The sequence below is a fragment of the Alosa pseudoharengus genome, unplaced genomic scaffold (assembly GCF_046254945.1).
Source record: "Alosa pseudoharengus isolate Yale_2024_CS ecotype anadromous, Long Island Sound unplaced genomic scaffold, YU_APseudo_1.1 YU_APseudo_1.1_scf_3, whole genome shotgun sequence".
In the NCBI taxonomy this organism is placed as follows: Eukaryota; Metazoa; Chordata; class Actinopteri; order Clupeiformes; family Clupeidae; genus Alosa; species Alosa pseudoharengus.
Window position 1 is genome coordinate 12067195 of NW_027468718.1, and position 15000 is coordinate 12082194.

The 15000-nt window shown below is 45.8% G+C and overlaps 1 protein-coding gene across 1 annotated transcript in view; it reads left to right on the forward strand.

The window, feature by feature from the left end:
• pard3bb (par-3 family cell polarity regulator beta b) overlaps positions 1–15000 on the forward strand; it is a 347724-nt gene that overhangs the window by 181339 nt on the left and 151385 nt on the right. Inside the window, exon 16 of the mRNA XM_076262746.1 lies at positions 14311–14355. Within this exon, the coding sequence (XP_076118861.1) occupies positions 14311–14355 (45 nt within the window). The remainder of the gene's footprint in view (positions 1–14310; positions 14356–15000) is intronic.

The window sequence follows — 15000 nt, forward strand, 5'->3', positions numbered from 1 at the left end:
GAGAACAGCTTGAGGATAACTATGATGGGGGTTTATCATTAGTGTAATGCAAATCTTTATAACCATTCAGCAGCTGTTTAGGCCCCTGGAGACCACACACACACACACACACGCACACACAGACATACACACACACACATGGTGTGAAGGAGGATTCACAGTGATACACACTTCCCTCTGCTGAAAGCCCTTTTTTATTTTCTTGTACTCTCTAGATACAAACTGACACTGACACACATGTGCTCTCTCTGTATCTCTCTCTTTCACAGACAAAAAGACAAAGACACACACACACACACACACACACACACACACACACACACACACACACACACACACACGCGCGCGCAGACACGCAGACACACACATATGTTCCACCCCCAGCAGCGTCTTTTCTCTGACATGCACTCTCTATTTTTACACACACACACACACACACACAGACACACACACACACACACACACATATGTTCCACCCCCAGCAGCGTCTTTTCTCTGACATACACTCTCTCTATTTACACACACACACACACACACACACACACACACACACACACACACACACACACACACACACACACACACCCGTATAATACCGTATGACCTACACACACACACACACACACACACACACACACACACACACACACACACACACACACACACACACACACACACACGGCTCCCCCCACCTTCATAAAGGAATCTCTCTGTGTGATATTAAATGGCTGCTGACTGATGTAAGTGCATGTTAGGGGCCCCGATCAATGTGCCAGTTTACCCATAATCCATTGCTGCTGCGCTCTATGGCCAAAGCATCGGCCCTAACCCAATCAGGCGGCTCCAGCGCAAATGTGCCCCGCGCTGCAGAGCTGCGGCTAAATGAATAAGTACAAAGACAAGCAGGTAAGTGGCAGCAGACAAAACAAGCAATGCTGTGTGTGTGTGTGTGTGTGTGTGACAAGCAGGTAGGTAAATGGCAGCAGAGAAGACGAGCAATGCTCATATGATGGCTATCTGGGCCGACACCTCCATACACAGTCCTCATGTTTTTTGGCTCAATGGAGAACAAACAAACATGTTGTCAGGGCCTCTGTGTGTGGGTGTGTGTGTGTGTGTGTTACTAAATACATATTAGTGGAGCAAGTGAGAGTGTGTGTGTGTGTATGTGTATTTTCCCAAGGACCAAACCAGCTCTATACAATTGTCAGTGGTCTGTCTGTGACACATCAATTCGCATCCTCTGCACACACACACACACACACACACACACTAGGGGTGTAACGGTACACAGAAGTCACGGTTCGGTTCATACCTCGGTTCGGACATCACGGTTCGGTACGAGTTCGGTACAATGGAGGGAAAAGCAAAACAAAAATGCAGAAAGCATTTTTTTTTGTACATGTCTCAGGCTGTACCACCTAGTGTCATACAGTCTCTTCCCTGAGCTATCTGCAACAGCCTGAAGTGTGTAAGATGTAGGCTAAACAGTACAATAAGTGCCCAGACTCAATCTGTAACTTGTAAACAAAATAAGACAATCAGCTATAAAACTGAAAATAGGCCTACAGCATCTCTTATTTCTGAAAGTGCAAATTACATAGAAAATGATTTTTAAAAATCCACTTAAGCAAGACCTTCAACATCTGTGTTTAGTTGTATATGGAAGGGTCTACAATTTGCCTCAATATTTTTCATTGTGTGTAAAGTAATAATCTAGCCTACTAACTGTGAAAATATCACACTATTTTGCCTTTTTTTAAAAAACGAAATTGCTCCTTTCATTTCATAAACAGACTACAACTAGAAGTCACGTGACTTTGCCCTTTGACGTTAACTCACCGTAGCATGGTTTGTTTATTAGCCTGGTTAGCGTTGTCACTTTATTTTACTGTCTATGCACTTAACACTACCAGCTCCTCATGTGAGAAGTTACAAGTTACCCCAACATAAAGGTAATTACCACCCGATTTACATAGCTTTCTGTCATTACGAAATCATTTAATTTAAGCCATAGGTTTTGGCCCTATTTGTATGTGTATCCAAAGGCTGCTGAAGCGCACGGGAAGTTTCTTTCCCCTCGTTTCAGTGATTGGTAGCCTACATCATCTGGGTGATGGCTTCGAATATGTGTAGCATTTTTTCCACTCACATACCCAATGCTGAACAACGCCGACACACAATTTCATCTTATCCACCACTCTTTCGCCTGTACTAACGTTACTGTAACTGAAGTTCTCAAACTTGCGATCTTAAAGAGACCAGCGGATCCTCTAACTCTTGTAGGTCTAACCTTAGTGCTGCTAATGACTGACGGACTCGACCGACGACCTGACAAAAAAAAACATAGGCGCCAATCAGAGCTTCAGAGCTAAGGCGAGGCTACAGATTAGCGTTAGGTGTCGCTAAAGAACTCCCGTAACTCTCGCTACTTAACAGTAATTGCGCATGACATTAATTAATCCGCACACGAGTTTTATGTATTTTTATACCGTGTATTCTCCGTGTAAATTCATGCACCGAACCGTGACGCCCGTACCGTTTCGGTTCAATACGAATACATGAACCGTTACACCCCTAACACACACACACACACACACACACACACACACACACGTACACACACACACTCACACTCTCTCTCTCTCTTTCTCTCTCTTTCTCTCTCTGTCTGTCTCTCTCTCTCTCTCACACACACACACACACACACACACACAGAACCAGGGTCATTCAGAGTAATGCAGTTGAGTGTGGCTGCTGTGATATTGGCTATCTTTGATATTAGGCCATATTAATAATTCAACACCCTGCGGAAGAATACAAAATAAAAGTCCCGACCCAGAACTGCATGAATAATACACGGGCTGAATTGAGCTTTAATTGAAATTTTAGGGAGTGTCTATGCTCACCTTGGGAAAAGGGACAGGTTGGTGTGCGTGTGCGTGTGTGTGTGTGTGCGTGTGTGTGTGTGTGTGTGTGTGTGTGTGTGTGTGTGTGTGTGTGTGTGTGTGCGTGTGTGTGTGTGTGTGTGTGTGTGTGTGTGTGTGTGTGTGTGGCTGCAGCCTCTGGTGGGGTATGAGATGAGGTTATGAAGCTGCTGAAGATATTTAGGCTCCTAACCAGCCCTGAGCTCCTGTGTGCATATTGAGACCCTGCCCTGCCTCCCCCAACACACACACTCAAACACACACACAGACACACACACACACACACACACACACACACTGGGCGACATGGTGGTGATATTGTGTGGCTGTTTCGTTAGACATGCACTGCCGCCCTGATCTCTTCTAGTTAAAGGAACCATATGTAAGATTGTGGGCAAAACTGGTACTGCAATTACTTTCAAATTACTGTAGACTGGTTTATCCCCTCCCCCTCCCCCCTGACTCGAGATTGCCAACCCGGATGCCGAAACACTACTGACTTTGTGATTAGTAGTTAGGTGGAGGGTGGCGCATCAGGCCAAAACACAACATGACATGACAAAACACAACATCAACATCAGTTGAGGGCTGCAACTTCACTTTTTAAATGACAATATCCTGGCCGGACTACTGTTGTCAGTGATACAAGTATTTGAAATGAACATGATTTCTTAATGTCTAGTGACATTTCATATGGTTCCTTTAAAGCTGAATGTATCTAGACATCACAATGTCACAATGCTTAATGCAAAAAGATGAATGGAAAAGTATGAAAAAAAACCTCACATAATAATCTCAGTTGATTAATCTCTCTCCAATCTCAGCATGGAATAGTGTATGCGTGTGCATACGTGTGTCTGTGTGTACTGCTTTCATTAAACACACTCAGTACAGCAGCATTACACTTATCAGATGTTGAATTATTTTTTGTATCATACCAATTATGGCAGATTTGTATATATACTTATACTTATTTTTTGTATCATACCAATTATGGCAGATTTGTTCAAATTTAACAGTTGATTCATTAAATGCATTCAGTCCAAACTCGGCACAGCAGAATGAGCCAAATCAAATTGTGATTTAATTTAAATTGCAAATGTGTCTCTTGCAAATGTGGTCTTCCATATAAGCAGAGCAACATGTAATGTATTCATGGATAAAGTGGGCAGCTGCAATGGCCACCAGCAGCAGAAGTGGCTGCTGGGTAAATAGTCTGGGGGAACGCAGGGTTACGCTGGAAGAGAGGAAGAGTTCTCTTATTATGACCGCCGCGCAGCGAAGCGGCGGTCATATAGGTTTAGTCAGAATTTTTTTTTTCTTTTTCGCATGTCCAAATTTCCGTCAATGATTCCCGGGACACTGAAAGACCGGGGTAGACGAAACTTGGTGGGCATGTAACCCCATATGGATAGCATGGAACCATCGTTTTTCGTTTTGATCTGTAGCCCCCCCGCTGGACCCGTAAGGTTTAGGAGGACCATTTTTTTTGTATGTTGATCTCAAGGGGCCATGTCAACCCATTCCATAACCACTCATTTCATGTATAGCGCCACCTAGTTAAACACAAAAAAGTAAAATTGAGGTGTTGTAATCGCAGGTATCTGTGACCTAACATAGTCAAAACTGCACGAAATTGGAAGTGTAGGATCATTATGACACCCTCTGAATGCACGCCAAGTTTCGTGGAATTCCGTTCATGGGGGGCCACACAATAAATTAATTTATGTTACTATACACCAACTGGCCTGTAGGTGGCCGGAGACAGTTTTCTGTGAATATCTCGAGAACCGTAGGGCCTAGGAGGTCCACCTTTTTTTTGTATGTTGATCTCAAGGGGCCATGTCAACCCATCCCATTACTTATTTCATGTATAGTGCCACCTAGTTAAAAATTAAAAAGCAAAGAATTAGCTTTGTATTGTGCTTTGCATGCCAAGTATTGTGTACTTTCGTTCATGGGGGGCCTTACAATAAAATAATTTATGTGTACATTTAGTGACGTACACCAACAAGGATTCCCGGGACACTGAAAGACCGGGGTACACAAAACTTGGTGGGCATGTGCCCCCACATGGATAGCATGGAACCTTCATTTTTCGTTTTGATCTGTAGCCCCCCCGCTGGACTGGACCCCCTGAAAGGAGGGTAGGCCAGACACAGTTCTCTGTGAATATCTTGAGAACTGTAGGGCCTAGGATGACCATTTTTTTCCGTATATTTGCCTCCAGGGGTCATGTTAACCCATTTCATGTGCACACATGTGCACAAACAGATACACACACACACATTCACAGTAATCATACGTATGACACATACTCACACAGTAGACATATGTACGCTTCCATGCACAGGCACATACGCAGGCACACACACAAGCACGCACGCACACACACACACACACACTCACACACACACACACCCACACACATAACATAAACATAACACAAACAATCAAGAATTTCTCAGAATTATGAACAGGCAAGATGGAGGTGGGGTTGTATAATGTACATGTGAAATCTATGAACTAATCATGTTTTGGTACTTGTTGTCTAGCAGATACCAGTGAGAATTGAGTGTGGATAATGCAATTTAGTGAGACAGTTAGAATCATATAGGCCTTTCAGCGTGATTTCTTTTTGTGGAAAAAATGTGCTGGACCGGGCGGCGGTCATATTTTGTACCGCTCTGCGGTACATCTAGTTAGAATTACTAATTGTCCATTTAAAAATATTTCTTAAAATGTCCAAAAAGAGTATTGTGTTTGCCCTCTCTCTAATGCAGGCCACTGCTATTTGTCAAACAGCAGAGTGACCAGGTGGTTTGTCTGATAGTGCTCTCACTCGCATGGTGTTATCGGTGTTCTTGGCAGAGGTTTGATGCTGTATTGAGACTCAGCACCCCCTCCCTTTAGAGTTCTCTCCAAACACACACGCATGTCGTCTCAACTCAGACTGGAAGGGAAGATTTGAGACCTGAGTGTTTTAGATGAAAAAAAAATGTGAGTTGCACTTATTCAACATGTAAGGGATTATTAGAATATTCATACTGAACATTCATAAAGGTTATGGCAACACTTGAACACTTAAAGAGACCAGGGTGAAATAAGGACACTGTGGCCCTCCTCTCCTACCTGGTGGGTGACAGGTTTGTACTTTCCCACAACACAGGTATCTGAGTAAACAGATATGTCCTGGAAAATAAAACATGATATCTCCAATTTCTAAAAATGTCTGATCAGTGTCCCTGGACTTTATTTAACCCCAAAAGTGATGAAATATCTTACATAAGGAGCAACTGAGGCGTATAAAAGAGGGTGTTTCAGGAGGGACACTCACACACTTCTAGCACTACTACTACTACTACTACTGCTGCTACTACTACTACTACTACTACTACTACTACTACTACTACTACTACTGCTGCTACTACTACTACTGCTACTACTACTACTACTATTACTACTGCTACTACTACTACTACTGCGACTACTATTATTATTACTACTACTACTACTGTTATTATTACTACTTCTACTACTACTGTGTTAGACAGTCATCAGTCAACAGAGTTGTAATAAGTATGAGGGCCGTCATCCCACTGCTGGTGCTGCTGTTCTCCATGTGTGGAGCTCAGACTCAGAGCACCCAGACTGAAGTTCAGACAGAGAGCCAGAGCACTGGGGCTGCTGCTGCTGCAGATACTACACAGGTGGACATCTATGCTGAGCTCAGGGAACTCAGAGACATGGTGGTGGAGCTGAGAGTGCTGTTGAGTGTCACTCAGAATGAGCTTCTGCACACCCAAATACTGCTGCACACAATGGAGGATGAACTGAATAAAATGGAGACAGAGAATGATGCTCTACACACAGAGGTGACAGCTGTGAAAACTGAAGTGATGAATCTGATGAAAGACAACTCTGCACAGGAGACGGAGATGGCCGTGCTGAAGACCAGACTGACTGCTAGTGAAACTGAAGTGCTGAATCTGAGGAAGGAGACTGCAGCACATACTGAGAGACTTGTAGCCACTGAGACTGACATGGAGCATGTGAAGAAACACACTGCAGCACAAGAGGCAGAACTGACAGCAGTGAAGACCAGACTGACTGCTAGTGAGACTGAAGTGGAGAACCTGAAGATGGAAAATGCAGCACAACAGACAGAGCTGGCGGTACTGAAAAGCAGACTGGCAGCCACTGAGACGGACATGGAGCATGTGAAGGAAGACACTGCAGGACAAGAGACCAGACTGTCTGCCAGTGAGACTGAGGTGGAGAATCTGGAGAAAGAGATCACAGAGCAACCCAAGGTGGCATTCTCAGCAGCTCTGGGTTCAGGATACATAGAGTCTGGGAATACTGAGTTGAACTTGGTCTTCACTAAAATCATCACCAATGTTGGACAGGCCTACAGCAGCACAACAGGCTTCTTCACAGCTCCAGTCAGGGGAGTCTACTACTTCAGATTCACTGTCAGGGATCACCTATCATCACGCGGTATGAGGATCATGATGTATAAGAATGGAGAGCAGATCATGCAGTTAGATGAGTATGATACTGATGGACATGCCGCATATCTGTCCAGTGGTGCGACTCTGCAGCTGGAGGTGGGAGATGTAGTTAACATGCGACTCCCTTCAGGCAGCAGGCTCTGGGATAATCCTAATAATCACAGCACCTTCAGTGGCTTTCTGCTGTTTCCTCTCTGAATGGAACACACAGCTCAACATGATGCTGATGCTGACAATTCATTAATAAAGTACAAATGATTATGAGCAAACAAACCCTGATGCTCTTTTCGTTGTTCTTGCCGGGTGATGACTGCACACATTAAGCATTATTAAAGGGGTGGTTCAGGATTTTGGACATAAGACCTCATTTCCAAGTAAGCAAGTGTGATATTTATCAGTGGAGACCGTTTTCAACACGTTTCATCCAGTCCTTCTAATTGCAGAGTTCGCAGGTGCTAGGCTAGCGCAAGTCAACGGTATGTGCTAGCCTGCCACTAAAAACAGTCTCATCCACTCCACAGTACACCCGAGGCAAATAAATTATAACGCCAGACTATCGATGTAAATGTCTGTATTGATACTGTTATTTCTAACGTTATTCTATCCTTGCATTTCAACTATCGCATTACATTTTGAGGGACTAGTTTCTTACCACGACGGAATTATACTTGCTCCGGTTAGTAGTACTGCGCCGAAAAGTAAACAGTAAAGCGCACTCCAATGGGGATACTTAGTAGTAGCCTTGGTAATATCAGTCCGCTGCTGAGATGCAAAATGACTACTACCAACTTCAGGGACCAAAGTATAACTATTGCAACGCGATGCGAGGGTAGTTGTATTTCTTACACTATTATATCAACACAGACATTTACATCGATTGTCTGGAATTTGCCTCGGGTGTACTTTGGAGTGGGTAAGACTGTCTTTAGTGGCAGGCTAGCACATACCGTTGACTTACGCTAGCCTAGCACCTGCGAACTCTGCAATTACAAGGACTGGATGAAACGTGTTGAAAACGGTCTCCACTGATAAATATCACACTTGCTTACTTGGAAATGAGGTCTTATGTCCAAAATCCTGAACCACCCCTTTAATGCAATGATAAATAATTAGAATATTGTCTAAGTATGAAGTAAGAGGCCAAGCATAGCATTAGGACAGGGAAAGTCACATGGTAGGGAAACCACAATCTGGAATGAGAGAGAGAGAGAGAGACTTGGGAAGAGTTTGAGTGGAAGAGAGATGAACTGTATGGTAAGAGATGGAGAGAGAGAGAGAGATATACTGTATGGTAAGAGAGGGAGAGAGATACTGTATGGAGAGAGAGAGAGAGAGAGAGCGAGCGAGAGAGACTATAGGGTAAGAGATGGAGAGAGAGAGAGAGATGAACTGTATGGTAAGAGATAAGAGACGGAGAGAGAAATGAACTGTATGGTAAGAGAGAGAGAGAGAGAGAGAGAGAGAGAGAGAGAGAGAGAGAGAAACTATAGGGTAAGATATGGAGAGAGAGAGAGATGAACTGTATGGTAAGAGATGGAGAGAGAGATGATCTGTATGGTAAGAGAGAGAGAGAGAGATGAACTGTATGGTAAGAGATGGAGAGAGAGATGAACTGTATGGTAAGAGAGAGAGGGAGAGATGAACTGTATGGTAAGAGATGGAGAGAGAGAGAGAGATGAACTGTATGGTAAGAAATGGAGAGAGAGAGATGATCTGTATGGTAAGAGATAGAGAGAGAGATGAACTGTATGGTAAGAGATGGAGAGAGAGATGAACTGTATGGTAAGAGATGGATAGAGAGAGAGAGAGAGATTAACTGTATGGTAAGAGATAGAGAGAGAGAGAAACTGTATGGTAAGAGATGGAGAGAGAGAGATTAACTGTATGGTAAGATGAGTTGAGCTGTGTAAGTCCTTTTGAGCACTACTTTGTGGATGTGGATCATGTCCACATATTAGGTAAAGATCGCCCTATTAAGGCCCCAACCTCTCTATCATACAGCAGGAGAGGAGGAGAGTCAGTCAGAGAGAGAGAGAGAGAGAGAAAGAGAGAGGAAAGGAGAATGAGGAAGAGGCACAAAGGGAGAGATATCATTTTATTAAAACGGTGGATGCAGCAGAATCACCATTACGCTTCATTAGGTTTTTATATCCTTCTCTCTCTCTCTCTCTCTCTCCCTCTGTGTATGGCTGTGTGATTTTGTCTGTTTCATCGACACACACACACACACTTGCTGATTGTTTGGCTCTCATCCCAGTCCTCCCCAGATTCCCTTAGATAGTGGGGCCAGCCCTGATCCGTCCAGTGTGTGTGTCTCCTGCTCCAGATCTGACTCTATAGTCAGACTCTATAACCCCCCCCCCCCCCCAATACACAGCACATTGTCTCATGAGGAAGCTTCTCCAACACACATATTGCACACTGCCCTCTCCCCTGGCAGTTGGGTTAGCCCCTTGAGCCGTGGATCTGCCCAAGGTTTCTTCCTTGGTAAGGGAGTTTTTCCTTGCCCCTGTTGCTCTTGGGTGTTCCTTGTTGGTGCCCCCCACCCAATCCCAATCCTCCCCCACCTTTTTTATTCAGCCCTTGCCACTAAATCTACTAAACCCCTCTTCTACTGCACTTTTTACCCCCCCATTAATGCACAAATAGGCTGACATCAGACATAATTTCACTGCATTTCTTACTTCCAGTAACTATATGCATGTGACAATAAACTTCCTTGTATCCTTGTATAGTCTTTTCATGTGTGTGTGTGTATACTATATACAGTGTTGTGTTGATGTGCATGTGTGTGTGTTCTACCCTATGCTACTTATTTGCATTGCCACAAGTGTGTGTGTGTGTGTGTTTGAGTGTTTGAGACGGTGCCATCATCAGTCCTTGTGCTGCAGAGATTGTTCTGTCTTATCTGTAGCTGTGGAGTCAGGACAGATTTATTCACGGCCTGTTTTATTACACACACAAGTTAATAGAGCAGCCTTTATAGAGTGTGTGTGTCCATAATTATCTCTGTGTGTGTGGTTGTTCATGCCAGTCTCAGGCTGTCAGTGTATGTGTGTGTGTGTGCATGTGCCTATACAAGTGTGAGATGGTGTGTGTGTGTGTGTGTGTGTGTGTGTGTGTGTGTGTGTGTGTGTGTGTGTGTGTGTGTGTTTGTGTGTGTGTGTGCACTGCTCTGTGTGTAACCCCGTTTTAATGCATGGGTCTTGATCACATGCAGATTCTCTGACTCAGAGTTCACCCAGAGTGTGTGTGTGTGTGTGTGTGTGTGTGTGTGTGTGTGTGTGTGTGTCCATCAGGGACTCTGGCTAGCGTTTGCAATCCCGCCTGCCCCCTCCTCCGTGCCCCCTCCACTTTTGATCATGACAGCTCCCTAAGAACCCCTCCCTTTCATCTCCCTTCTGGGGTCAAAGATCATCATGTCCACCTCCGCTAGACACTGTTCTGATCTAGCTCCTATTAGACACACACACACACATAAACACACAAGTGCTTATTTTAGTTACACAAACTCACTGTGCTTGGACACACACTCACACACTCCCTCCTGTACACACACTGGTGTGGTCCTCAAATACTGTGCAGATCAAGCCCTGATTGGTCACACAAACTAAACTCTTATTGGTCAAAGACTGTGTCAGTCACATCCCCTTGTTGCTCAGAAACCCATCCATTCTATGTCCAATTGGTTGCATGGCCTGCTGGGTCATTGAGTCCTGAGAATTAGTTTCCTACAGTCACTCCACACGATTGGGCATGATTGGATTCTGGTTGGATGCCTCTAGGAACCATCTCAGTTTTATGGTCAGGATCTAATGCTGTGTGTGTGTGTGTGTGTGTGTGTGTGTGTGTGTGTGTGTGTGTGTGTGTGTGTGTGTGTGTGTGTGTGTGTGTGTGTGTGTGTGTGTGTGTGTGTGTGTGTGTGTGTGTGTGTGTGTGTGTGTGTGTGTGTGTGTGTGTGTGTGTGTGTGTGTGTGTGTGTGTGTGTGTGTCTCCCCCTTTTGGTTCTCCTGCTCTGTACTGTCTGTCTGTGTGGTAATGGCTGCAGTCTAATCCAGCATGGTATGTGTGTGTGTGTCCCCGTGTGTGTGTGTGTCCCCCTTTTGGTCCTCCTGCTCTGTACTGTCTGTCTGTGTGGTAATGGCTGCAGTCTAATCCAGCATGGTATGTGTGTGTGTGTCCCCGTGTGTGTGTGTGTCCCCCTTTTGGTCCTCCTGCTCTGTACTGTCTGTCTGTGTGGTAATGGCTGCAGTCTAATCCAGCATGGTATGTGTGTGTCTATGTTGTGGTGTGGTGTGTTTGCCGTGTTGTGGCATGGCATGGCGGTGTGTGGTGCAGTGTGCTGTCAGTAATAAATTCCTGGCAGCTGATGCGGGCGTTGATGGCGGGACAAGTCCAAGACCTCATGGCTCTGCAGCAGTCTTATGGCCTCCTTACACCAAACAACTTTGACAAGATCTGGAAAAGATTCTTGAAAGAGTGTAATCTTTTGAGTAAAGCGTGAATGGGGGGCATTAGTTAAAAGACTACAATCTTTCAAGAATCTTTCCCAGATCTTGTCAAAGTTGTTTGGTGTAAGGAGGCCATTAATGGCTGTTGTAGTGGGATTCTGGCCTCTCTTTGGTTGAGCCGTATCTCAGCTCTCGGCTCATTGGTTGAGCCGTAGTTCAGCTCCCAGCAGCCTGCTCTTACTCTCCGCTGGGTCAGCGTAGGTGGACAGGAGGAGAGGGGAGTACAGCTGTCTGCATTAATCTGTGTGTTTGTGTGCGTGTGCGGGTGCGTGTTTGTGTGCGTGTGCTGGTGCGTGTGCGGGTGCGGGTGTGTGTTTGTGTGCGTGTGCAGGTGCGTGGGCGGGTGTGTGTTTGTGTGCGTGTGCGGGTGTGTGTTTGTGTGCGGGTGTGTGTTTGTGTGCGGGTCTGTGTTTGTGTGTGTGTGCGGGTGTGTGTTTGTGTGTGTGTGCGTGTGCGGGTGTGTGTTTGTGTGCGGGTGTGTGTTTGTGTGTGTGTGCGGGTGTGTGTTTGTGTGTGTGTGCAAGTGTGTGTGCGGGTGTGTGTTTGTGTGCGGGTGTGTGTTTGTGTGCGTGTGCGGGTGCGTATGCAGGTGTGTGTTTGTGTGCGTGTGCAGGTGTGTGTTTGTGTGCGTGTGCGGGTGTGTGTTTCTGTGCGGGTGTGTGTTTGGGTGTGGGTGCGTGTGCTCATGCGCATGTTTGTGCAACACTAAGTGTTTCATTTCATGTTTTCAGCATTCATCAGGAAGTCTGCAGTGCAGCAAGTCTATTCATTTGTGTGTGCGTTTTGATATTTCTCTGTCTCCCATGCCCATGTTGTGTCTGTGGCCTGCTCTCTCTCTCTCTCTCTCTCTCTCTCTCTCTCTCTCTCTCTCTCTCTCTCTCTCTATCTCTCTCTAAGCGCGACTGGGTAAATTGACCTGGTAGAAAACAAAGAGATTATTTCAAAAGGACTCAGCACTGTAATAGGAGCCCATTATTCTGTCCCTTCCATTTGGCACCCTTTCTCTTTCCCTCTCTCTCACTCTTTCTTACTCTCACTCTCTCTCTTTCTCCATTTCTCTCTCCCTCTCTCCTCCCCCCTCCTTCTCTCTCACTCTCTCTTTCTTTCGCCCCCCCCCTCTCTCCCTCTCTCCCTCGCTCGCTTGCGGTAGCCAGAGCCAGGCGGTAAACACCAGTCGCTCCAGCTCCCCCCCCCCCCCCCCCCCCCCCGGCCCCTGGGCTCCCTTTATGACATCACCGCGCCGAGCGTTCTGGAACACAACACGAGGCTCCGGGCCTCGGAACGCTTGGAAGTGGACGAGGACACAGGGAGTTTTGGGAGAAAGACCCCTGAATGAGCCCACAGCACGGGCCAGGGGCTTAGGGCCAGGCTGTGGTGTGTGTGTGTGTGTGTGTGTGTGTGTGTGTGTGCCCTACTTGTAATACCACTAACTTGCTGCCAGTTGACGCATGCAGAAATGGGAGCCCTAAAAAAGAAGCCGAAGTGTGTGTGTGCGTGTGTGTGTGAAGAACTCTTGGCAAGCTGATGCTTTGGCGACGAGCTGCATTGCCACATAGTAGCACCACTGTGATTGGGGATTTTGAGCCCTTCTCCTCGAGCTGTTTTCCACGGAAATTCCCTGGTTTCTTAAGTCACACACACACACACACAGACATGCACACACACACGCACAAACACACGCTCACACACTCACATACACACATACATACACAATGATGGTGCGAGAGAGTGAGGGGATTTTGACCGCAGACATGTCTTACCACAGCAGAGGTGTGGTCAGTGTTTAGAGCCAAGAGCTGAACATCATGAAATACTTTGTGTGTGTGTGTGTGTGTGTGTGAGTGTGTGTGTGTGTGTGTGTGTGTAGCCCAGGAGAAAAGCCTGCTTCTGGTTAGTGCTTGCTGGTGTGCTGAAAAGCAGGGCCTGGATAGAATCTGGGAAAAGTGACTTCACACAGCTGCTGAAGGGACCAAAAACTACATGAAGTAGGATGAGATAAATGAGCCTGGAGAGTAGTGACAACACACACACACACACACACACACACACATGAAGTAGGATGAGATGAATGAGCATGGAGAGTAGTGACAACACACACACAAACACACACACACACATGAAGTAGGATGAGATGAATGAGCCTGGAGAGTAGTGACAACACACACACACACACACACACACACACACACACACACATACTGTACACACACACACACACATGGGTTGGAGGAGTGAGATTAAGTTGTATTTCTTTTTGTGTGTGAGTGTGAGACAGTATATACATATATGTGTGTGTGTGTGTGTGTGTGTGTGTGTGTGTGTGTGTGAGTCTGATCTCTTTCTCTGTTTTGCTTCTAGTGGCAGATGAAAGCAACGTTGGGGCTCTCACAGGGCAGAAGTCAGGTGAGGAATGCAGTCTTGCGCGCACACACACACACACACACACACACACACACACACACACACACACACACTGCACTGAACAGCTGGGTCCAGTCAGCAGAACTGGTTGTTGATGGAGGCTTTCCGACACATGATAGATGGAATCCTGTGGGTGGAGAGGCCCAAGGCCTTAAAACACACACACAAACACACACACTCTCTGTTTTACGCACATACACACGCGGGACACGCGCACACACACACACACACACACACACACACACACACGCACACACACACACACACACACACACACACACACACACACACACACACACAGTCCCTACTGTCACATCTACCCCTTTGGCATGGTGACTGCAAAATGTTGTTTTTGGTTTTTCAGACGATTTTGTCTTTGCACCTATATGTGACCACCTGCGGAATCCTGTTCTCTGGTTCACACACACGCATGCAGGCATGCACACACACACACACACACACACACACACACACACACACACACACACACACACACACACACTGTCTAACACATAGAATGAATAATGACACATGAATTGATCTTGTCTCTATTAAACCTTATGTGAGTGTATTACATTCTCATCTCTCTCACATATGCTGCATGAAACCCAGAAACGTATGGCCTGA